This window comes from Haliotis asinina, chromosome 3, assembly GCF_037392515.1.
Source record: "Haliotis asinina isolate JCU_RB_2024 chromosome 3, JCU_Hal_asi_v2, whole genome shotgun sequence".
Classification (NCBI taxonomy): Eukaryota; Metazoa; Mollusca; class Gastropoda; order Lepetellida; family Haliotidae; genus Haliotis; species Haliotis asinina.
Window position 1 is genome coordinate 45601505 of NC_090282.1, and position 23623 is coordinate 45625127.

General features: G+C 39.6%; 1 protein-coding gene across 2 annotated transcripts; it reads left to right on the forward strand.

The window, feature by feature from the left end:
- Nucleotides 1-4799: 4799 nt before the first annotated feature.
- On the forward strand, nt 4800-23478 carry LOC137278111 (uncharacterized). Of its 2 annotated transcripts, XM_067810234.1 has the most exons (11): nt 4800-5073; nt 11629-11722; nt 12148-12268; nt 12540-13197; nt 13564-13670; nt 13833-14036; nt 14529-15149; nt 15456-15580; nt 15939-16067; nt 16237-16768; nt 19774-23478. In XM_067810234.1, exons 2-11 carry the CDS (start codon nt 11651-11653, stop codon nt 21531-21533), a joined length of 4329 nt encoding a protein of 1442 aa, XP_067666335.1. In that variant the 5' UTR covers nt 4800-5073; nt 11629-11650; the 3' UTR covers nt 21534-23478. The 2 variants fall into 2 exon arrangements, with proteins under 2 accessions (XP_067666335.1, XP_067666336.1); XM_067810235.1 differs by lacking the exons at nt 4800-5073; nt 11629-11722 and adding an exon at nt 11812-11867.
- Nucleotides 23479-23623: the final 145 nt, after the last annotated feature.

Consider the following 23623-nt stretch of genomic DNA (forward strand, 5'->3'; position numbering starts at 1 on the left):
CCCAGTTTAATTCCTCCAAAGGATTATCGTTTGTTATGTGATATGTCTATCACAGAGCCCGACCCCAACCACTGTCAGCAACACCTTCCTGGTTTTGCTTTTGAGGAGACCTCTTCTACCATTTTACGTCTGCTTCCATTTAATAATGAAACTAATTCATTTCAAGTTTGAGTTTAATTTCAAAATGTGCTTTCAAAACGTGTCTTTTGTAATGCAGTATCATTGCACACTAATTTGCATAAAGTCATGGTCTGTTTCAAATAAGTTGCTTTGGATTTTGAATAAAAATTCGCAATATACTCATTTGTGCACTGATCCCTCCTCAGTAAAGTCCTTTTCCTACGTTTCCTGTCTAATTACCAATGAGACATTAGTTGGGCCGAGCTTAGTTTAAACAGATATTTCACACAATAACTACATAAACTGCAGATGTAAACTACACAAACGTACTGTCAACGAGTAAAGCGTAATGAGACGGGGTGGCAGCGTCCTTGTGACCCCATTTATGGGGTAATTCACGCAAAAGAAACATACAAAAGCTCTTTAACGTCAGAAAGCTTGAATGTGGTATTATTGCGAGCTATAAAATCCTTACAGAATACCGCAGATCAGCTCGGTGTGATTGAGCTCACGGTGCCGCACTGGCGTACTAGTTCGTCAGTGACGGATTATTTGCTTGCGCTGGGGCTTTCTGATTGCCTCTAAGGCACGTTACAAGAAGTGAGAAAATCCTGCAAATGAATCTTGAGATTGCTCATGGTGGGTGTGATGGTACCAGGGACACGAAGGTTATGCTAACTGTCAGTATTGGTTCGTCCAGCTGCGGATGTTCGAACCCATTCAAAAATACCTGCCCATTCTTTTCGCTATGGTAATCGCCATCAGATTTCTTAGCCTCAAAAACAAAGTCACAAACCCCAGTCAGTCGCTTGCTACGGGTACCAGCATGCAAGATGATCAGGCGTCTACCTTTGTCTGATGGTAACACTGGTGCCTTAGAACAATCTGAAGGAAGCTATATACGATCGGCTTAGTGATTGTTATTACACCAGGTGTCATCAAGGTATTTGATTTGAAACCCCTAATTGCGGTATTCTTCAGCTGTCTTGAGATAAACTGATTGCATGGACAGGATTGATCACTTTTCTCTGTCATCTCCTCTTTCGGTGTACCTGAACTGCACTTGTACCAGAGCTACAATAAGTGTTTTTGGAGACATTGTATCTTTGATCTCATTTTGTATTTTGGCACACTTCGGCGGGATTTTGCGTTCATTTAAAAATACACGACGAATGACATCCTTACCAACTCTATCAAGTTTGTGTTTCCTACCTGGTTTTGATTTTGACACGACCCCTAAGGTAACTGATTTGTTTACAACTTTATACACCTGACTGTGTCTCAAATTACGGGCTTTACACATTCTTTAATAGACCCTGTCATAGCTGACCAGAGGTTTCCCTCTTTGATTCTCCAGTATGAAACACTGGTATAAATCTGAAATTAATTGTTTTGCAGATATATCATGGCACACGCGGCCAGTTCAGTGCTCGTACACCTACTGAACCTTCTTCGAGTGAACAAATTTATCTCTGCATTTTTCATGAAGACTTTTTACGTTTATGTAATTTAATTAGTTGGTACTCTCTTAATAATTATAGTCTGCATTCCAAAACTACAGCTGTACTTAATATATTTACGAATGTTGTTGAAACGTCAAAATTTCCTCCTGCGAAATCACCTCAAGTGCATTTTTCGCTAGAGCTTTAGTATCCTACACGGTAGAATCGTACATGTATCATATATGTGCTTTATTCTTATGTCAAATTAATCCTACTGATAATGAAGTCAAAAAACACTTTCCAAGCATTAGTACGAGCCTCTTCGTAACAAATAATTTTGTTTTCAACATGCATATGTTTGCACGGAATAGCAACCAACTAGGGACGTAGGGTAGGTCTGTCTGCGAACAGGATCACCTGGTGGAAACTGTACAAATCTATTTTATAGCTAAAATGGATAGAATTATCATTAAAACGACCGCACGTTATCAGAAATTACCCTGTTATAAGGGTAACGCTATTTTTCAGGGCATTATCTTTTACGGTTCAGTGTACATATATGGTTAGTCACTTAAGAGTATCAATAATTGAAAACAAGCAGTGCACTCGTTTACTCGCAGTACCACTTACGTATCAGTGCATTCACTTGATCAACAATACCACTGCGTTATTCAGAGACACACTTCAACAATACCACTACATGATCAGTTGGCTCCCATAAGAAGGTTAAAGTCATGCACCTGTCAGTGAGGCTAATACATAGTCGCTTGTGACGGTGACAGTGACATTCCATTCGTGCGTGTATCAGATGGGTACATAAAATAAACGATCCGTGAAGGTCCCGGGGTAGAACAGGCCTTCAGCAACCCATACTTGCCACAAAAGGCGACTATGTAAGAGGCGACAAACGGGATCGGGTGGTCAGGCTCGCTGACTTGGCTGACACATGTCATTGGTTCCCAATTGCGCAGATCGAAGCTCATGTTGTTCGTCACTGGATTGTCTGGTCCAGACTCGATTATTTACAGACCGCCGCCATGTAGCTGGAATATTGCTGAATGCGGCGTAAAACTAAACTCACTCACATAAAATAAACACGCCTTTGGTGTTGTAAGTTGAAGTTCATGACCTTCGGGAAGTTGATTGGCCTTTCTTGGGCTTACTCTGGGTGACACTCGACTTTACACAGTCGTCGCTTCAGTAGAAGCATGTACAACGTTTTAACAAATGGAAATCTTTGAAAGGTTGCACGAATACTTGCCTCTGTCGACATTGTGTTCGACAAGCTGGTCTGTTATCTCACCTCAAGAACTGACAATAATTGTTTCTAGCCATACATGTACAGAGTCTTCTGTTTTATCTGCTTGAGCAAAGAGTGGATGAGTTAAGTTCTATGTCTTATCTCTTCATTTAAGCTCTTGTTTGTATACAGACTTGGCTATCGGTGTATTCGAGGACATGTACAGGTAAACAGGAATCAATGATTACCTGTGCTCACGTCGGTTTGCTGACTAACCCAATGATTTCCTTTATGGGAAACGATATGAACAAATAGTCTAGGTAAGGGACGAAAGGTAATATTTAACTCGTATCCATGCCCTGAAGATACCTGGAGAGTGAGAACGTGATAGCCACACCCTCAAGAACGCATATTGGTGAATTTGATTCTATGCATATAATTAATTACACCAACAAGGTTTTAAAGTAAAATACTATGATAATAGTAGTTAAAATACTATCAGTTCATTGCCCCTGGTGTAATCAGTTCAAATGGATCACAGGTTTGGTGACTTTCACTTTCAAATCAAACCAAATGCTTGTTTATACCGTCATCTGTTTTACTGAAACAATTGCGCGGCACAATCATTGTCTCCCTCTAAACCAAGCTTACACAGACGTAAAAATTCGACAGTTCTGTGTAAACGTCTTGATTCGCCCATATGACTTCTTATCCAAATGGGTGTTAGGATAGCCTAGTGGTCAAAGTCTGTGCCCGGGTCCGATTCCCAATATGGGTATAATGTATAATGAAGCTCATTTCATTTGTTCCTCGTCGTATATTGCTGGAATGTTGCTAAAATCGGCGTAAAGCCGACTCACTCACTCCTATACCAATGATTTATGCACACGAATAAAAACTAACGACAGACTTGCGAGTATCGGACATGCTGTTTTGTGGGTGACTGGTTGTTTTTTCAACACCGCACAACAATATTTCCAGCTACGGCGACAGTCTGTAAATAATTGAGCCTGGACCGCAGACAATCCAGTGATCAACATCATGAACGTCGATATACGCAATCGGGATACGATGACATGTGTCAACCAGGTCAGCGAACCCGACCTGCTAGTCGCCTCTTACGGCAAGCGCAGAGTTTGATGAAGACCAATTCTAACCCGGATCTTCACGGGTATGCTGCGATGTGACAGAGAGTTCAAAATCACATACATGACGAGTAGTCGCAAATTATGCCAACAAATACTGACAGTAATGCATAATGATATTAGATTCTAGAAACAAATCTGACAGCGATCAGTCTAAGTAAACTTATCCTCAGTACTTTTCGTTATACTCCACTACTGAGTCTCAGGGGTGGAGTGTAACGAAATACAGCGATGAGCATCACGAAGGGCATTGACGGGGCCGGCTTTTCTTCCACCAATACATGAAAACATGCGGATATAAATCATACAAATGTTATCATGGAAGGGTGGACATTATCTGGGATACATGCTTGATTTCTTCTGTGGAAAATACCTTATAAATGCCAAGCCAAAATGACATTTTATATAATAAAGATGAAAACGATTACATTGCATGCATGCAGCTAGGCTAGAATTGTTTCCATCATTGGTGACCTGATTCTACCTTTGTCACAATATTGCATATTTAATATCATTGTAATCTGCACGGTGTGACGTTTCTCATATTTGACACTAGACATTTCGAACAGCTGTTCCATGGGTAACATATTGACGAGCGTATAATTATTGCGTCATTTGTTTATTGCAATTGTTGAGAAAAAAATGAATCACCTCTACAGTTGTATAATTTGCATATTTTATTATCCAATGGAACTGCAAACGTCGATGTAGTTTGATGTGGAGTGAATACGTGTACTTTCCATTTGTTACATCAGAAACTTCTGCTATTTCACTTTAAACCGCTGATGGGTTCATCTGTGATTGGTTTCGTCAATGCACGTGATTGGTTGATAAAAATAGAAGTGATTCACGAATGGATTGGGACCATAAGGTGGTCACAAGTTTCGTATGAAGTTAGTTGCAGAATATTAAAATATGGAGGGGTGCAATTCTTTAAGAACTGCAGTATATCTTTGCATTTAAATCTCTATTAAAGTATTTATAGGAAGATAAGTTAGGGTGACGAAAGCGGATGCGAAACTAATATATCAATTAGCTCTGGAGGGACTGTTGTTGTTTTGATCTAGGCTATCTGTCAGTCTAATTTTGTCAAGGGAACTGCCTTCTTACCAACCGACTGAAGAAGGTAAATATGAATCTTTCAGCTTTCAGTTTTCATTGGCGCCATTAATTGTTCTAACTACTAGGTGTCAAGACCTTGTGTATTGTCGTGGCATCTTGCATAAAATGTTTGTGCCTTCGTCAATGTCACTTTGCTTTCAGTGTTTTGTGTTTATGTAGTCCATAATACGTTATCTGCCGTCGCAGTTAGGTGCAGCTGCCTAACCTTGGGGAATCTAAATACTGTCATCATTGACATCATAGCCATTATCCAGAGTACTTCACAGTACTGTGACATTGCCAATCCGAAATTCAATTACTCGTTATTAAAAACAAGAAGAACAAGAAGTACATTCACCTGAGTCAGTGTGTGTCACGTATAGCTGTGAACTCGTTACTATGAATAATACAACATTCCGCGATTGATTTCACGAATTGATTCGTGATTGAGGGCAACCAACCAAAGCTGTTGCACATGCAACTTTGTTTTGCAGAAATGTGTTGTTTCTTGAACGTTTATATATCAGCAGAGACCATATAATAGATATATGGTCTCTGATATCAGTTACTGTAGTTATGTTGCTAAATATTATATTCAGCACAATTAAAAATGGCAAAGAAAACGTTTGTATATCTTGTTATATTGCTAAATATTATATTCAACACAATTAACACAATAACACAACATCTAGGGATTCTTCTTTCTCCTGTATTGCTTCACATACTGACATCAGGTCTGTTATAATTGGATGGAAGAACGTTTTTCTTGGGCAAAACGTTCTACATAGTCTAATTGAGAACAATGTTATATTGTTAAGGGCCAATATATTTATAAGTTTCCATGATTTCAATTGTGCAGTGCATTCTTTGTCAGTAAGTACTTGCATAGGCAGATTTAGAGCGATGCAGCGATGCACACCTTTCCTGAAAGTTTATCAAATGACCACTTAGAAACTCTTGTGTAAATGGGTGAAAATAAACTGTGCAGTTCCACAGACAACAAACTGAGAGAGAAATATTGTTATTATAATTACTATAATATGTGAATGAGGTCACTTGTGGTCAAAGAATATAGGACAAGTATAAAATGTGTGTAACTAAAGAGGTTTGCATGGTTACCTGACAGTTGTTTTTGCTGATCATAGTTGAGACTGCATTACACATTATGCATGTATTCTTTTGGAAATATGGCAGAAATAGTGTGAAAAACATTAAGATTCCGGTAGATGGTTAGTAGAAACTTTGTGTACCAAAAGACCATTTACGTTAAGTATGGGAGTTATTAGAAACATGTGTTTTTTCTGTCTGTCAATATGCTCAGTAATTCTGGGGATGAGGATTCTTTGATACAGATGATGCTACTTTTAGCTATGCGAATGACAGATGACCAAGCCCACAGGAATCAAACCGGGCTTGTCTGGGAACGTGTTCGTCATGGCCTGTAGGAATAGCCTGTGCATGGGGCAACAGACTAATGAGACAAGTCTGTTCCTGGTGGCCATGTGTGTGGTCATTCACGTGTTGGCTGAATTCCCCCTCTAAACCAGCTATGAGTAACGAATGTGGTTGTCCGCCCCTATGGCATTTCAGCTGTTCCATCTAGTCATTATTTCTCTTTCATGGACATAAAAGTATGTAATTACACTCTCAAACCCATAATAGAGGCAGTTTTGTCAGAATTTGAATGAGCAAGGCTTTTTATTTATCAAATGTTTTCTTTGGTGCTTGCCGTGTATTTTGATTGTTTAATGTTTTGTCCTGTTCAACACATGTACTGATGATGTAGCAGCTGTATATGTATATCAGTGCTGTCATTCCTCATTGTTGGGTGGAGTTTAGCCAATTTACCACATGTACTAGCATGACTTGCATGCTTGAACACTTCCTGATTCAACATAGTTCAGCGTCGTCAGTGCTAAATGTCACACCCTTGACTGGGGTTCACCGTGGTGTCCCAGGACTTGATGAAACAGATCCCCCATGTGGTGTCTTTAAAATGATTTATTGTGTTCAGATATCGAGGTGTGACACCCCACACTCACACAAGTGTACTACATTACAGCATGTTACACAGGTTGCCACGACACCAGTGGACTATATTACAGCATGTCATACACAGGTTGACATGCCATGAGTGGACTATATTACAATATGTCACACATTTTGAGGTATCATGAGTGGACTGTATTACAGCATGTCGCACAGGTTGAGGTGTCACAAGTGTACTACATTGCAGCATGTCACACAGATTGAGGTGTCATGAGTGGACTGTATTATAACATGTTATACAGGTTGAGGTGTCATGAGTGGACTGTATTATAACATGTCATACAGGTTGAAGTGTCATAAGTGAACTGTATTACAACATGTCATACAGGTTGAGGTGTCATGAGTGGACTGTATTACAACATGTCACACAGGTTGAGGTGTCACAAGTGTACTACATTGCAGCATGTCACACAGATTGAGGTGTCATGAGTGGACTGTATTATAACATGTCATACAGGTTGAGGTGTCATGAGTGGACTGTATTATAACATGTCACACAGGTTGAGGTGTTACGAGTGGACTATACAACCTGTCACACAGGTTTGGGTGTCACCAGACAATTCAGTGATTGTTATCATGAACATTGATGTAAGTAACAAGGATATAATAACTTGCATCAACCAAGTCAGCGAGTCTGACCACCTGATCCTGGTTGTACGTTGCCTCTTGCTACAAGCATGGGTTAGCCAGTTGTCATTAATCATGGTAATACACTTAAGTGTGTTAAGTAATGAAATCAGTAAATTTGCTTTGTCAAGTGTATTTCCTGCACAACAAATGTATTGGCATAATAAATAAGATTATAAACATATAGTTACCATAAATACAATGAGTATGATTTAGTAACTATGATCAGTGATTATGAGCCCATAATTATAAGGGTTATAAGGAGTTGTGAAATTTATTTAAGAAATACAGTTTGTTCTACCACCATGTTTAGTGTAATAAAGCACACTTAATTTAGGTCACATCCAAGCGTCCTCGTGCTTTAACAATAATAGTTCAGGGCGAAAGTGTGCTTTATCACACTATACATGGTGGTAGAATGAAGAATATTTCTTTTCTAAGATGCTGTATTTAATAATTTCTAAGCCTAATTTCGATTAATCTATGGCAGAAAACAAATGATGGTGTCTGTGACCTAAATTAAGAATCCTTGCACCATGTGCACAGGGCTAACTGACGCGCTGTTCTTTTGATGTGTCAGCCCCCTACATTAAGACAAATGTTACTAGAAAAACAAATGATGAACAGTTTGGTGACTGTTTATGTTCGGGTTAAATATCTTCTTAGATCATTCTAATTACATCTGTGATTTTCTTAAACCATACAAGGCAATAGTTTAGATCAGTACATTCAGCTGAAGCTGACTACTCATGTGACATTCCACGATTGCATTGTGGGAATGTAAACATTGCAAACATTAACGTATCTCTGTAAATTTTTTAGTCGAACTATGAGACATTTTATCCTTCAGAAAACATAAACGTAATGTTTCCACCAGTGATGTTAGCTGTGTGATGCAAATGCAAACCAAGAAACGGGATGCGACAAAGGAGTTTACTGTGGGAGGCTGTATGAGGTGATGGCAACTGACATCCATCGTGACGTCAGTTACATTGTGACATAGTGCAAAAACGTCCGATTTCGAGGGGGCAGACTAGAATGGCACAGTGACGTCAACACATTGTGACGTAATGCAAAAAGTGCACTTTATCGTCTGATAATGTGCTGTCGGTGTCTTTGATCTTTCACCGAAGCATCTTAGAACACATGGTATTGGGCGCCTAAATAGCTGCATAGCATTAACATATGAGAATGTTCAATAAAGAGAAAGACAATCTGCACTGTCGATTTGAAGATGTGTTGAGGTGCTTCTGTAGATTGGGTACAGTTGATGCTGGTTGCCCCAGACACCCAGACTGATCAATTGCACCTTCACTTGACTGGTAGGCATATATGGATGCTCAAAACAACACCAATATTTTCAAGAGTTTGTCTTTGTTGTGTTTATCGTTATATAGTTCAAAAGTAATCAGGTTGTTTCAAATCTGATGTTACTGTATCTCCCCATCATTAGCATAATCAGTTCCTTATTTAATCAAAGTTTTTATTTCTAATGTCAGAGTCAGTCTAAGTAAACTTTGTCTCAGTGTATTTCGTTACACTCCACCACTGAGTCTAACACAACCTAGTAGAAGGTCGCGTCAGGTAACCATTGAGCAACCAATGACAGTCCAATCAAATGCGAGACGGTTGAATAGATTTAACCAATCAGAAAACGGCTACTATTTAGGGATCGGAGGGACTTTCAAAATATTCAGGTCACTGACACAGATCTCTCCACAAACAAAAATCAGCATATAACACGGTTATTTGACCTTCAGTATATACGCTTTGGGGTCTCTGTTGACATGGACCATTAGCTAATATTTCCGCAAGATAACATCCTTGAATATTGTCAAAAACACCATTTTCAGCGACTGTTTACTCACCGTTGTCATGGCAGTACGTACGCCGTGTGCATCACCCGGAAGCGATTGCACGCTAAATAGCAATTGGAATCGTTCGGGTAGGAACCTTTTCGAGATAAAAAGTTCATAAGGGATGTACAAATGTGCACTTTCGCGATTTGGTAAGCTGTGTTCTGATTGGTCAGTCTCAAAGGTTACTTGACGTGACCTCCCATAAGGTTTTGTTAGACTCAGTGGTGGAGTGTAACGAAAAGTACTGAGGATAAGTTTACTTAGACTGATGTCAGAGTATAATTTGATTTGATGCTAAAGTTTACTCCTAATATAATGACATAACTACTGCAGTAGTAATAGTGTCATTTTATAACACTGCAAAACTGTAATTAGAATATGGAATGTATAAATGTTGGTAATAAATCAGAACAGCCCTGACAGATTCAGTTATCAATTTGTTTTTTCAAATCAATAATAATATTGTCACATATGTGCTTGCTAGTGTTCGCAGTAGGTTTTGTTCCAGTGCATGCTGTAATAAAATCATAAATATGTAGCACAAATCTCTTGCGCATGAAATGTTCATTACAATCCTGAATCATTTCAAAATTTATTGATTTTTACATGCTGTTGTTTTATGCACTATTTGGAATTAAGAAGATCAGGATCTATACGTCCAAAACATGCACACAAAATATTGTTTTTTGCATGAGAAACTCTGGTTCCTGAGTTAATACGAACACTGGTGCTTGCCCTGTGAATGTTTATCAGTACATGGGCTTATGGCAACCAGTATAGAAAATAAAGATAACAATTAACATATAGAACATATAGAAGAAGAGTGTCCCTGTTACACATTCTACATCCTAGTTACACAGGAAATGAAGAGCTGTGTGATTTACACTGAACTTCTACATCTGTGCTACAAATCATTAACTACTTTAAAACTGTATACAGGTCCAACCTGTCAACATGGGTTATTGTAAAGTTATATACCTATTTCATAGAAATAACTCTTCATGCAGATATGGGCTGTGACTTATGAGATGATAAACGATCAGAAAGTTAACATCGTGTTTTTCTGATTAAGATGTTGATGAGTGTTATAACCTTGTTCTTAGAAAACAAATGATATGCGTCAAAATGGTTGCAAGAGCTTGTTATTCTAGGAATGAATATTGACTTTGTTAGGATAATGATATATATCGCCAGCTGATAGTTTCTCTGTGTCAGGTGATTTAGGTCAGGTTGCATGGTCAGGATTAATTAATAATGGAAGGCTTCTCACAACTGCAGCTTTCATTAATGTGGTGCTGCTATTTAGAGACAGTATTTAGTGGTATGTTAAACAGGATAAAGCTAAAGTAGTTCTTTAGGCATTCGATGCATAGGATATGCCCTTTACTTCTTATAGTAGTATAGGGCATATCCTATTAATCGATTGCCTATTCAAGGCAGTTACACTATTGCAATCACTGGAAGGTTTGTCCAGATAGACGCTGGACCCGTCGGCATTGATTGACAGCCGTCAAACAACACCGACTCGTACAGCGTGTGTCTAGACAAACTTCTCGGTTTTAGACAGCATATTACACATGAAGCACCTGTCCAAAGAAACCCCTGACTCAGCAACATTTAGATGTGTTCATTTTATTTATTACATTTGTTATATGAGTTTTATTTTTGTGAACAAGTTGGCATTAAACTCACAGATTTAAAGTTCTACAATGATTAACGTTATTCAAATTGTTGTTTAGGGATCATTTTGGACTTGTGCCATATGCAGCTTGAAAAATGAGAGGTACACTGAAAAAATCAGATCATGTTTAGGTGCCAGTCAATCACAAATGGGGCAAATGCAATAAAATTAATAAAAAATACATGATAGTTATGTTAGTATAACCATGTTTGTGTTGTGTCAGTGACACAATAAGTACAGACCACTATATCAACCATGTCCTTCTTCCTGAAATTTGGTATGGTGAAGCTTGAATGTATTTCTACGTAAACATCCTCATAAGTCTATATTATCCCACAGTGTATCAGTATCTGTATATTTTCAGATTGATGGTATAATAAAGTGAAATGTCTCGTGACATCTGCGAGAGAGAGGCACTTGCAGATTGGGCCCTTGTGTCCAGTGAGGGGAACATTGAGGTAGGTGGACACAGGTAGATTTGAACTGTCACAGGTCATGCAGGTGTTGGCCCTTGTGTCCAGTGAGGGGAACATTGAGGGAGGATCTGAACAGACAGATGTCATGAAGGTGTGGGCCCTTGTGTCCAGTGAGGGGAACATTGAGGTAGGATCTGAACAGACAGATGTCATGAAGGTGTGGGCCCTTGTGTCCAGTGAAGGGGCCATTGAGGTAGCCTTGGTGGACACATCTAGGTGCATGTACTTTTGATCAGTCAAAGGTCATGCAGGTGACCTTCTCTCCATTGTCCTCAGTGATTAATTTGAAACCATGTCTCTAGCACGCAAATTGGTATATATTGTGTTCACTGTTCAATGGTTTATGTAAATAGATCAATCAGTTGATGGATGCTATATCAGTGTTTTATGTTATGTTTGTGCCACAGGCAGAAGAGACTTCTAGCAGTAGTTCCAGTGATGAGTTTGTTAATGTCACTCATGAGGGTGTGGTGTTTGGAAGACACCGATCTCCTTCCACAGAGACTGACTCACAACCTAAGAGCCTAGGTGAGTTGATCATGCAGTGGTGTACACTTTGGAATAAAACACCTGCAGTAGATTCTCAACACTTGGTGAACACCACTTTTCCTTGCTGATTTGGTGTGACATTCTTAAAGAAAACTTCATAAGGTTACGGAAGCTGATGGTTTTGTTTTAGCATGGAAATAGTGTTAGTGTGGTAGGCTGCTTATGAGCTTACTACTTTCATGATAGTTGTTTTGTTTGAGTGCTATCACCAGGTCTAATTAACATTTTAGTTCTTTCATTCTGAATTCAGCCTCATCAGAGATGTCAGCCCTGCTACAGAGCTCCCTAGATGAGATAGACAAGGTTGAAACTATGAAGGACTCTTGGCCCCCAGCTGACAATGAAAGGCAGGAGATGGGAGATCCAGCTCAGACAGGAGGTCCTTTTGGTGCTTCACTGACTGCCAGCACAGCCTCCACTGGAGATGAGTCAACTGACATTATATCAGAGGATGAAGAGGAGGGCAAAGGAGAGAATGCAGAGCCATCTCATCATGTTGTGTTGCCATCCAACATCAATTTATTGTCTCCCTTATCTTCCCTAGCACAAGTCCGACGACTTGTTGCCTCTGCTGATTCTTCACATCCCGGTGCTGATGATGGTGCTGAAGCTTCTGATGATGGGGTCATTGCTCTGTCCACTGATTCCATGAAGAGTTCAGGGTGTGACAACTTGGTTCTGAGTTACCAACACTCCCAGGCTAAAGTTGGTGTGGAGGTGGTTCCTGACACTGAAATTCTCAAGGATGATGAGTCTCTTGGTGCTGATGATGTTATATGTACTGCAGCTGAAGGAAAGCACAGTGATGAAGCTGCTAAGGATGGTGACGAGGGAGCTGATGGAGAAGATACACAGTGGCTCCAGTATCCACTGGACAACTCATCAGATAAAAGTTGTCATACTATCAGGTGGGATGGAAACTGTGGTGTATTCAGTTGTTCAAAAGTGGCGAGAGATGTCTTAATGTAAAAGTGTGTGAACATTTCAATATTTAAATGCATCTGAAGAATAGCAGAGCATTTATAATACCATTAGGCCAAGTAAGTGACTGGAAGAATGGTTTTAAACTGCTTTTAGAAATATTCTAACAATATCATGGTGGGGACACCAGAAATGGGCTTCACACAGTAAACCCATGTAGGGAATCAAACCCAGGTTTTCAGCGTAACGAGTCACTAGACTGCCACACCGACCCCATAAAACCATTTGGATTTTTTTATTTCTATTGCATTCAGTTGAGATGTGAAAGTAATGTGTCTGTATTGTGTCCACAGATTGGGTGATGGTCGTGTGATTGTAGCACCACCTGGCGCTGACCTTATGAGTTTGGCTGCAAGTTTAGACATCACCAACAAGTCCGACACGTCTAGTGACTCTAGTGGTAGGGATGTATTCTGTACTAACATTTGACATTTGATATGGAACTTTCTATTTATATTTTAGATCCAGGAAAATTTAATATATTATTTGAATCTCAATGTCTGTCTGCATTTTATTTGGACATTGCTTGTGTTTTAATTTCCTGGCATACTTATTTTTTCAGATTCAGATTTTGTCTGTCTTGATGCACTGTCATCTGGTTCGTCTTGTAATTCTGATACGGAAGGTGATGATGTGCCCCGGGAGCAGTTATCTGCCCCTACTGCATCAGAAGTGCAGGCAGCTGCACTAGCTGTAGACGTCATGGCAGAGTCTGTGTCATCTGTGAGCTCGGGCTTCCGTTTCCTGCCTCAGCATGTCCAACCAGGTATATAACATATTATTTTTACATGTTCTCAAAATGATAAAACAATGTTTATAATTCTGTTTCACCTTGTTTTGGACTCATACTTATTATTTTTTCACTTTTGATAGTCAATTTGAGTATGGCTGTGTTTTTGTTTTTGGTACAAGTCTCTGTAAGAGAAAAGACTACAAAGTCTACTTAATGTTAATTGTTAAGGTCGTAACTTACAAATAATAGGGGGCGGTGGGGTAGCCTAGAGGTTAAAGTATTCACTTGTCATGCTGAAGACCCAGGTGTGATTCCCCATGAGTACAATGTCTGAAGTTCATTTCAGGTGTCACCCACGGTGATAGTGCAGAAACATTGGAAAAAGTACTAAAAGCATTGAAAAAAATACTCACTCACTACAAATGTCAGACTAGAGTAGGAGCCATAATAGAAGTGATTTGGCTGAAAATGGCGTTTCAAAAACATCTCTCTGTGAAACATGTTAGATATTTGATATCTTCACAGTCCAAGCTGCCCAAGATCCGAGTATACTGGACCTCCACCTGCTACAACCTGCCATATATGATAGACCGGTTATGGACAACCCAAGGCTGCATCCAGTTTTGGACCCCCCTATGCAGGATCCACCATTGCAAGACCCCCCTGTGCAAGATCCACCATTGCATGACCCCCATGTGCTGGACCCCCCTATGCAGGTTCCACCATTGCAAGTACCCCAGGTGATGGACCCCTCCATGCAGGATCCACCAATGTTAGCCCCTCCAGTGCTTGCTCAACCAGTGATGGCTGACCCACCAGTGCTTGTTGTACCTCCTGTAGTAGTAGCACCTGTTGTAGAAGGTGATGATGAAGATGATGATGAAAATGGTGATGGGGATACTGAGTCAGTGTCAGGGCATAGCGTTGATGACCGTGTTGAAAGTGACCAAAGTGATCAAAACTCTATACAACAAAATGAGGATGATGACCTGCCTTTTGATGATATCGGGGATATCCCATTGGTTGCTGGCAATGTTGCAAGGCAATACATCCACAAGCCCAACAAGCGTCTCAACTGGACTCTGGACATCATGGTCATCATGGTAGTTCTTCTAGCCATTGGCATTGGGATTGGACACTCAATAGGTATACGCTATATCCATTGCCATAATCCTTTTAATTCTCATCTAATAATTACTTGTGGAACAAAATAGTTTCTCATCAGCTGTGTGGCGCTGGTTACCATGTCAAACACATTGCAATATTACACTTTCATTATGCATTGATTGTTGATCATTAACCCCATAATACAATGTAGGAAAGTGATTGAGAAATGTTACCCTTGTCAATGTTTTCATCAGTGTGCCAAAGGACACAATATACTAGATCTATGTTCAATTAATGTTGCTGTTCTTCTATTAAAAGTGCCGATACATGTCTTGTCTGTTTCAGGTTCAGTGAGGGAGCATTACCTTCAACATGAGAAGAACATAGCCCATGAACATCATCTGTCTGTCCTGAAACAGGACCTGTTCCAATGTCAAAAACAGAAGATGTACACTGAGGACATGAGACAGGTACAGAATCTGTGGACGAGGTTAGGGTACATCGATATGCCTATGTCTGACAGTAGGTCTAATGGATAGTCATCTGCCATCAGTATGGTACAGTAGCACCTGATTGTCATAAGGAAATGGGACAGTTACGTTAAAAGTATTTACTGACTTCTTATTCATATGTGACTGCCTGAATGTGAAGAATGTTGTTGTGTTTAACTAGGTACAAAAGCCAGGAATTTTAATTTTAAATCCAGATCTGACCAAGGGCAGTGCTTCTGTGCATAGGAAATGTGTCTTTACGAGCATAGGGAATCTGTTTGGAATGCTTCCTGGTGCATTGTCTGCCAGTTGTGACAAACAGAATATAATTTTGTAGGAGGAGACAAAACTTAGACATCAGCTGGTTGCAAAGCAGATGAAAACCAACACTGAGCTGAGAGATCAGTTGGCCATCTTGGAGAAGGAGATGATCACCAAGATATCAGAAGAGGTGAAGAATGAAGAGGTGATTATGTCCTTTAATATACTTTGGTGCAAGATGGTATATCACACTTTATTTAAATATTTGGAGAATTATCTGTTTATATGTTTTGAAAGTTAATAATGATATGGAATAAGATGATATGATGTATCGTTGAGAACCTAGAGTGACATTAATCCCAACTTTTTGATAGATCAAGAAAAATCTCCAACAAACCAGCATAGATCTGAAAAACGAGGTGAACCAACTGCAGCATGACAATGCTGAGCTGACATCTAAACTTGCTGCGATGCAGTACAAAACAGTCCTGCCAAATCAGAAGCTAATGGAGAGTGAGAAGGTCATTGAGGAGTTGAAGAACAGAGCAATCCTTCTGGAAGTTGAAAATGATGATCTCAAGGCCGAGGTTCAGCGCCTGCGTAATCTCCTTCAGGTCAACAATGATGCTGATGTGACAGTCAGCATGGAAGATGATGGCTACGAGTCCATGGAAGAACTATCTGAAGTGACTTCAGCATCATGTCTCACTGAAAGTCATGGTCATGTGACAGATCTGAAGGCGCGTATCAACTTGTTGGAACAGGAGAATGCAGACATGAGAGCTGAGATAGGTCGTCTGCGGTACAAGTCATACCCTGATAATGTGCACAGCAAGATGCCAAGGGTGCAGGGTGTGACTGAAGAAGATGACTGGATTGTACATCCAACACAGGATAACATCGATGGTGAGTTACTCGAGGCTTCATGGCATGATGCCAGACTGATTTCAACGCACTGATTTGTTACTTGTGTCATAGTAGAGCATCAGTATAAAAAGGCTATTTAAGTTTATGTTGTGGCATTGTCTGTCCATCAGTCATCTGTTCTTGTTGCCATTAATTTTTTCAACTTGTTCCCTTAACTGACTGAAATGATGAGCTGGAAATTGTATGACATATCCAGCACTAGATTCTTTATGCATAACAGATGTGACAGCTTTGTAGTGCACCTTGACTTATTGTAATCTTTGTTGTGGGAGTTCGTGAGTTTGTTTCTTTCTTTCCGATTTGGAATATAGTATCACCAGACATACTATTTCTGGTGTTATATCTCTGTGTTGTTCATCATATGTTGTTCATGGCTCAGTTTTGGTGGTTAAAATGAGAAAGGTTGATAATGCAGGTCTCTTCTAATGACAGTTGCAGACTCTATGAATGATACCTATTGTTAATGTTTGTGTGTTTCTCTGTCTCTGTGAAATGGAAGAGATATTCTGTAGGCATCTATCAGACCACAGGCAAACTGTTGCGCAAATGGGGTTGTGCAGTGTAAAGTGTATGACCAGTGTTCGTGTATGTGAGGGAAGTCAACAAAGGTTTGCAATGCAAAATATTTTACATGTCAAAATGAAATATCACCACCATCAAAGGTACACTCCCATTTCCTCACTTGGTTGTGCTCTCAGATTTCAAACCCCACATTTAAGAGTTACAGTGTACTCTGTCTAATTCGGTCTCCTTCTATTTAGGAATTTTCTGAAAATTGGTCTGAGATTACGGTCCCAAATTCAATACTATATATTATCAATAAATCATCTCTCTATTATCCGGACTCAATCTATTTTGGATTTTGGGCTGAAGTCTTGGCCCGACAGACTAACTTACTATGTAAACAAACCCTATAATCCCAACTGAGTAACATTGGCAGCTAGCTGGAAAGTAGGCGGTAAACTCGGCCCGACAGACTAACTTACTATGTAAACCAACCCTATAATCCCAACTGAGTAACATTGGCAGCCAGCTGGCCAGTAGGCGGTAAACTCGGCCCGACAGACTAACTTACTATGTAAACAAACCCTATAATCCCAACTGAGTAACATTGGCAGCCAGCTGGCCAGTAGGCGGTAAACTCGGCCTGACAGACTGACTTACTATGTAAACAAACCCTATAATCCCAACTGAGTAACATTGGCAGCTAGCTGGCCAGTAGGTGGTAAACTCGGCCCGACAGACTAACTTACTATGTAAACAAACCCTATAATCCCAACTGAGTAACATTGGCAGCTAGCTGGCCAGTAGGCGGTAAACTCGGCCCGACAGACTAACTTACTATGTAAACCAACCCTATAATCCCAACTGAGTAACATTGGCAGCTAGCTGGCCAGTAGGCGGTAAACTCGGCCCGACAGACTAACTTACTATGTAAACAAACCCAATAATCCCAACTGAGTAACATTGGTAGCTAGCTGGCGAGTAGGCGGTAAACTCGGCCCGACAGACTAACTTACTATGTAAACAAACACAATAATCAAGACTGAGTATAAATGACAGCCAGCCAGCCAATTAGCAGTACTTAGTGGCGCTTACTTTGATTATTGACAAATCACATTAACCCAGGTTATTACAGAGATCACAATGTCAACTCAGTGTCACTCTTGACACCTGTTAAAAGGCTTCAGCAGTCTGACATGAACATTACATGCAAAAATGGCGAACCGACCAGTGAAACGTCGTCAATTTGAGGTGTTGCGTGGCACAAAGATAAAGTTCATTGAAGATTCCCAAACCCTTCCCAAACCCCTTCAGAAAGACTTGGCCGAAAAATACAAGATAAGTAAGCAAACTGTATCAGATATTTTGAAGAAAAAGGATGAGTACAAGGTACAATTTGAGATGAATATTGAAAAATTGAGATGAAAAATACAAGATAAGTAAGCAAACTGTATCAGATATTTTGAAGAAAAAGGATGAGTACAAGGTACAATTTGAGATGAATATTGCAGCGAACAGAAAGAGACTAAACAAGGGGAAATATGAAGATATAAACCCCGTTTTGCATGAATGGATTGTACGTGCACGAACAAAAAGCATACTGCTGCCACGACCAATACTGAAAGAAAAAGTCATGCAGTTTGCCGTTGAACTAAAACTTGAAGACTTCAAGGCATCGGAAGGTTGGCTGACCTCTTGGAAGACAAGATACAACATAAAGCAATTTAAAGGGAGTGGTGAGAGTGTTGATGTAGAGGAAAAGAAAAGAAATGACTTGTTTATCTGTGTTCCTGTTGTATTTGTGATATGTGTACATGCATCTGTCAAGGTAAGGGACGTAACTCCATTTTTTTAACCCAATACTCAACTATCCAGACTTGTGTCTAATTCAGACTTTCTTGACGGTCTGAAGGGAGTCCAAATTAGAGTATACTGTACTCACCTAAAATATGTTATATTCAGCATTGTAAGCGCCACTCATGGTACATCAGACCATTCTCTGCCTCCATTCCCCCTGCCAACTTCTGGTTCAACGCAGAGAAGGAACAGAAGGATGTTATTATATATGGAATACCTAAACGCCAGAAGTGTTTTTATTGTAGAATAATTATATTATATATTATATAGAATAAAATACGAAAATTCTAACAATAATGACATTGGTTAAGATATACTCCCAACAGGTTCATGATAAAATAAGGCAATATGGTATTTCTTCTTAATTTCTGCTTATTCTTGTTCCTTCACTCCGGGCATATAGTTTATGCTGCGCAACCCCATTTGCACTACAGTTTGCCAGTGGTCAGACATTCCAGTGAAATATTTCTCAATGAGAATGATGTGTGGAAAGAGTGTGAATTGAGACCTATTTGATATCATGATGTGAAACATCAGATTTTTGTTTCAATCATATTCAGGTGGAATAAGCTTGGAGATAACATTAATTGACTTGACATATATCTTGTTTGTGTTTCTTGTAGAAAAGGCTCTGTCTATGTCAGAGGAAGAGATCCAGCAGCTGAAGGCAGAGTTATCCTGGTCTCAAAAGCAGGCAGACACCTGGCAGAGGCTGTACCTCAATGTGAAGGACAAACAAGCTCACACTGCATGTAACATCTCCATCAACTTCCTCACATGCATGAGGCTCTTCACCCAACAATTGAACAACTCTGTCAACACCACATCTATCAAGGAGTTCCTCAATGTAACTAAACTGATGCTGTCAGTGGAAGATGTCAAGGAAGCATTCTTGACTGAGTTTCAGAACATATGGTCAGAGTTTTCTGGGTCCAGGAATCAAGAGGATGAGGGCAGCAAAAAGGAGGGGCCTCAGAATGTCCAAAAGAAGTGGTCAGACAGTGTAAAGGAGATCCTCAATCGGACTCAGAGCTCTGTGTCAAACATGAGCCAACAAATCAAGGAAACCTGGAATCAGGTTAAGAATTTGTCAGAAGAACTGTGGAAGAAGCATGAGCCAGGTTTGTCCAAGGTTGCTAGTAAGATTACAGAGAGAGTCAAGAAGTTCAGTGATCATGTTCATAATAAGATAAAACAGAAGGCAACAAAGTGGTTTAAGAAGCAAGAGAAGAGAAAAAGGAATGAAGTAGGCAAAAACTCCAGAAAAACTCCCAAAGATGGAATGAGACATGGATTCAAGAGCGGTCAAAGTAAGAGAGAGTCTGGGAAGTGGAATCAATCTCAGAAACATGGACAGCATAAACAGCGAGACAGGGTGCAGCCACAGAGGAGGCATCAAGAAACAGTGGTGGAACACAGTAAAATGTACAAGGAAGGGCACAACAGACAGGAGGCTAATTCCTTGAGGCAGAAGATGAGGAAGCAGTTCAAGCACCTCAAGACAATGATGCAGCAGATGAGTGAGGAGAGGCATCTGGAAATGACTCGGAGTAATCTCCAGGATATATGTGACTTTTTCATCCGTTTCCAGACAGACTGGGATATATACAAGTGGCTTGAGAGGTCTGATGTACAATGGATCATTTGTCAGTCAGCCTGGTGGCATGACCGTCTTCATAGTTTGATTCCATCCCGCAATCCAGTCTGCAAGGGTAAGATCTATGGGTGGCAGTTTGAATGGGGTCCGTCCAGCAGCAAAAAAGATATGTTTAAGGCAAAACGTGGGAAATCGGAGCATGTTAAGAAACTGAAGAGAAAGATACAGGAAAAAAATCATGCAGCAGGTCAGCCTTACAGCTATGAAAAGGAGAAAATGATTGTGGATGAAGAGTCTCATAATGAGACGGAATGGTATGAACAAAGGGCCAGGGACAGGAAAGAGATGAGAAAGGAGTGGTGGCAAGAGAGACAAAAGCTGTCTGACAAGGATGGAAAATGGTATGATGCCATGATGAAAAACAGATTGCACCAGAGAAAGGCTGAGCACAAGTCAGATTGGATGTTTGACAGGGCAGCAGACCGAGAAGTAGAGAGGTCAGAGGATAAGTATGTACCTACGCACACATTTGCTGAGCCGATGCATCACAGTGGCCAGCCTGATCCCAGAGCTGCTTGGCTGTTTGTCCGAGCAGAAGAACGAGACTATCACCACACTGAACCCAATTCCTGGTATTTCCAAAGAGCAAAAGGGAGACGCTGGGGTCAACGCAGTGATTATTATGATGGTGATCACAATGATGATGATGATGATGATGATGATGAATTTAATTCTTATTCTAAATATGATCAGTATGATGATTATGATGACCGATATGATCTTTGATGATATGTTGTAGTAGAGATAATGTATTGGATATTGTGAACTGTCATGCTAAAAGAAAAAAGTGATAATGACATGAAATTGTGATAGATAAGATGGGTATCTCTAATTTTGCTTTTAGTTACTTTTTTGAGCTCACAGATATCTGTCATGTGAGTAACTTATTATATGTGATAACTGTTTTCTTTCACTCACATTGCTCATTACATGAAATTTGATTTTATAAAAAATAGTTTGCTTGGTTCTTTTTTAAAGTCTTGATTTAAGAAGAATGATTCTGTTCTGGGTTTTAAAATATCTTATGCAAGTTTGATATCAATATGATTCTGATGTGTTTCATGTACCAGAGCTTTGTTTGGTCCAATGGAGTAGCTAGGATATTTAGCTTGTGCTGTTGCTGTTGTGAAAAATGCATTCATTACTGAAAAAGTAATAAAAAGTTGTTGCATTTCACAACAGAACATTAAAAATGTGCAGTGATGGTGTGCTTTTTATATTGTTTCCTTTGTGCTTTTGAATAAAATGAAAATCTAATACCAATGTGATTCCAGGTGCAAAGTAATGATGGACTTCTCTGTTTCAATAGCAGAACTATGGCTCAAATGTGGCAGATTCTCCTAAAACCTTCTCCTGAAATGTCACAGTATGCATCATTTGTGCACTAACTTTATTGTCCAAGATGTGCACAGTGTGAATGCAGAATGTAAGGGAGTTTAGACATGTGTAAACAAACATCCCTTGTAAAGCAGTAATTGAGACAGTGAGGTGGTAATATATTTGCACTCCCATGATCAATGTGGGATTTGCTCCAATCCTTGTGTGGTACAGGAGTTGGCCCATATATATATATATATTTAGATATGTAAACAGACATCCCCTGTAAAGCAGTAATTGACACCTCACTGTGGTGGTCATATATTTGCACTCCCATGATCAATGTGGGATTTGAGGAGGGTAGGGTGAAACTTTCTGAAGTCGTGTCAGTAACATTTTGTGAATCATATTCTCCATGTATTTTATCCAGCAGTGGCCAATAATGTGGCCTAATCCCCTCGGTGACGGGAACATGGTGATGGATCCACAACTTTCATCACATTATTTGTCTAACATTTGGGACATTATTGAAGCCAGTTGTTAGAGTTGGAAGGTGTTTGGCATTGACGTTGATGTGAATTTCCTTGAGTCTTAGGGTTGTTTAAAAATAGAACATTGTTAATTTTTTTTCTTTTAAAATGTCATTGTCACATGTTAATGGTTTGCTTGGTGAAAGAACATATGAAGTATGTTTAGATTTTTGCCACTCCTAATTTATTATTATGATAGTCTAATAACCGATTCCATATGTTTGGATTTTTGTCTTCATTCTGATGGCAGTGATGTGGCTTAACATATCAACAATGATTAACCAGATACCACTCAAAGAAATGTTCAACCAGCACTCAGTATGTCGAGCCAGCTATTCACAATATATACTTCCTATGCGTTTAAATGGTAGTCAACTTGCTGCAGACAGTGAAATACATCTTGTACATAACATTCTGTTTCAGTGATATAACCTTCTGTTCCCTGCTGAGTCATGTTCTAATGTTGTTGTTCCAGCACTGTTTACTCATTGTTGGTATCTCTCTATCAAAATGTGGATATAGTTATGTGTATTCTATTCCTTCATTTAAACAGAGATGATGACACATTTTCAGAACTGCCATTCTGATATTGCAGGAAATGCCAAATATGATATTTGTGGCCAATATTTCAGTTTATGGAGATGAAATGTAACAAAACATTTGAAGATTTGCACATTGCTATTTTTGTGTACCACTGTGTGATATTCTACAGGTAACATACCTGCTTACTGTTACACGTGTACCTTGTTTCTTTTACATGTTGTCATATCAGAACAATTTTGTTTCTGCCCTTCAGATTAAAGTGTGATTTGATTAAACCTAAACTTATTCATCTTTTTGTCTTCTTTTGCCATTTAATTGGTGTGTCTTGAAACATGAGTGTGCCTGTTCGTCTGTCATACACTTCTTACTGGTAACATTTCCTGGAGACAGCTTTGATGAAACAACGTTTACTTGAAGGCAGAGAAC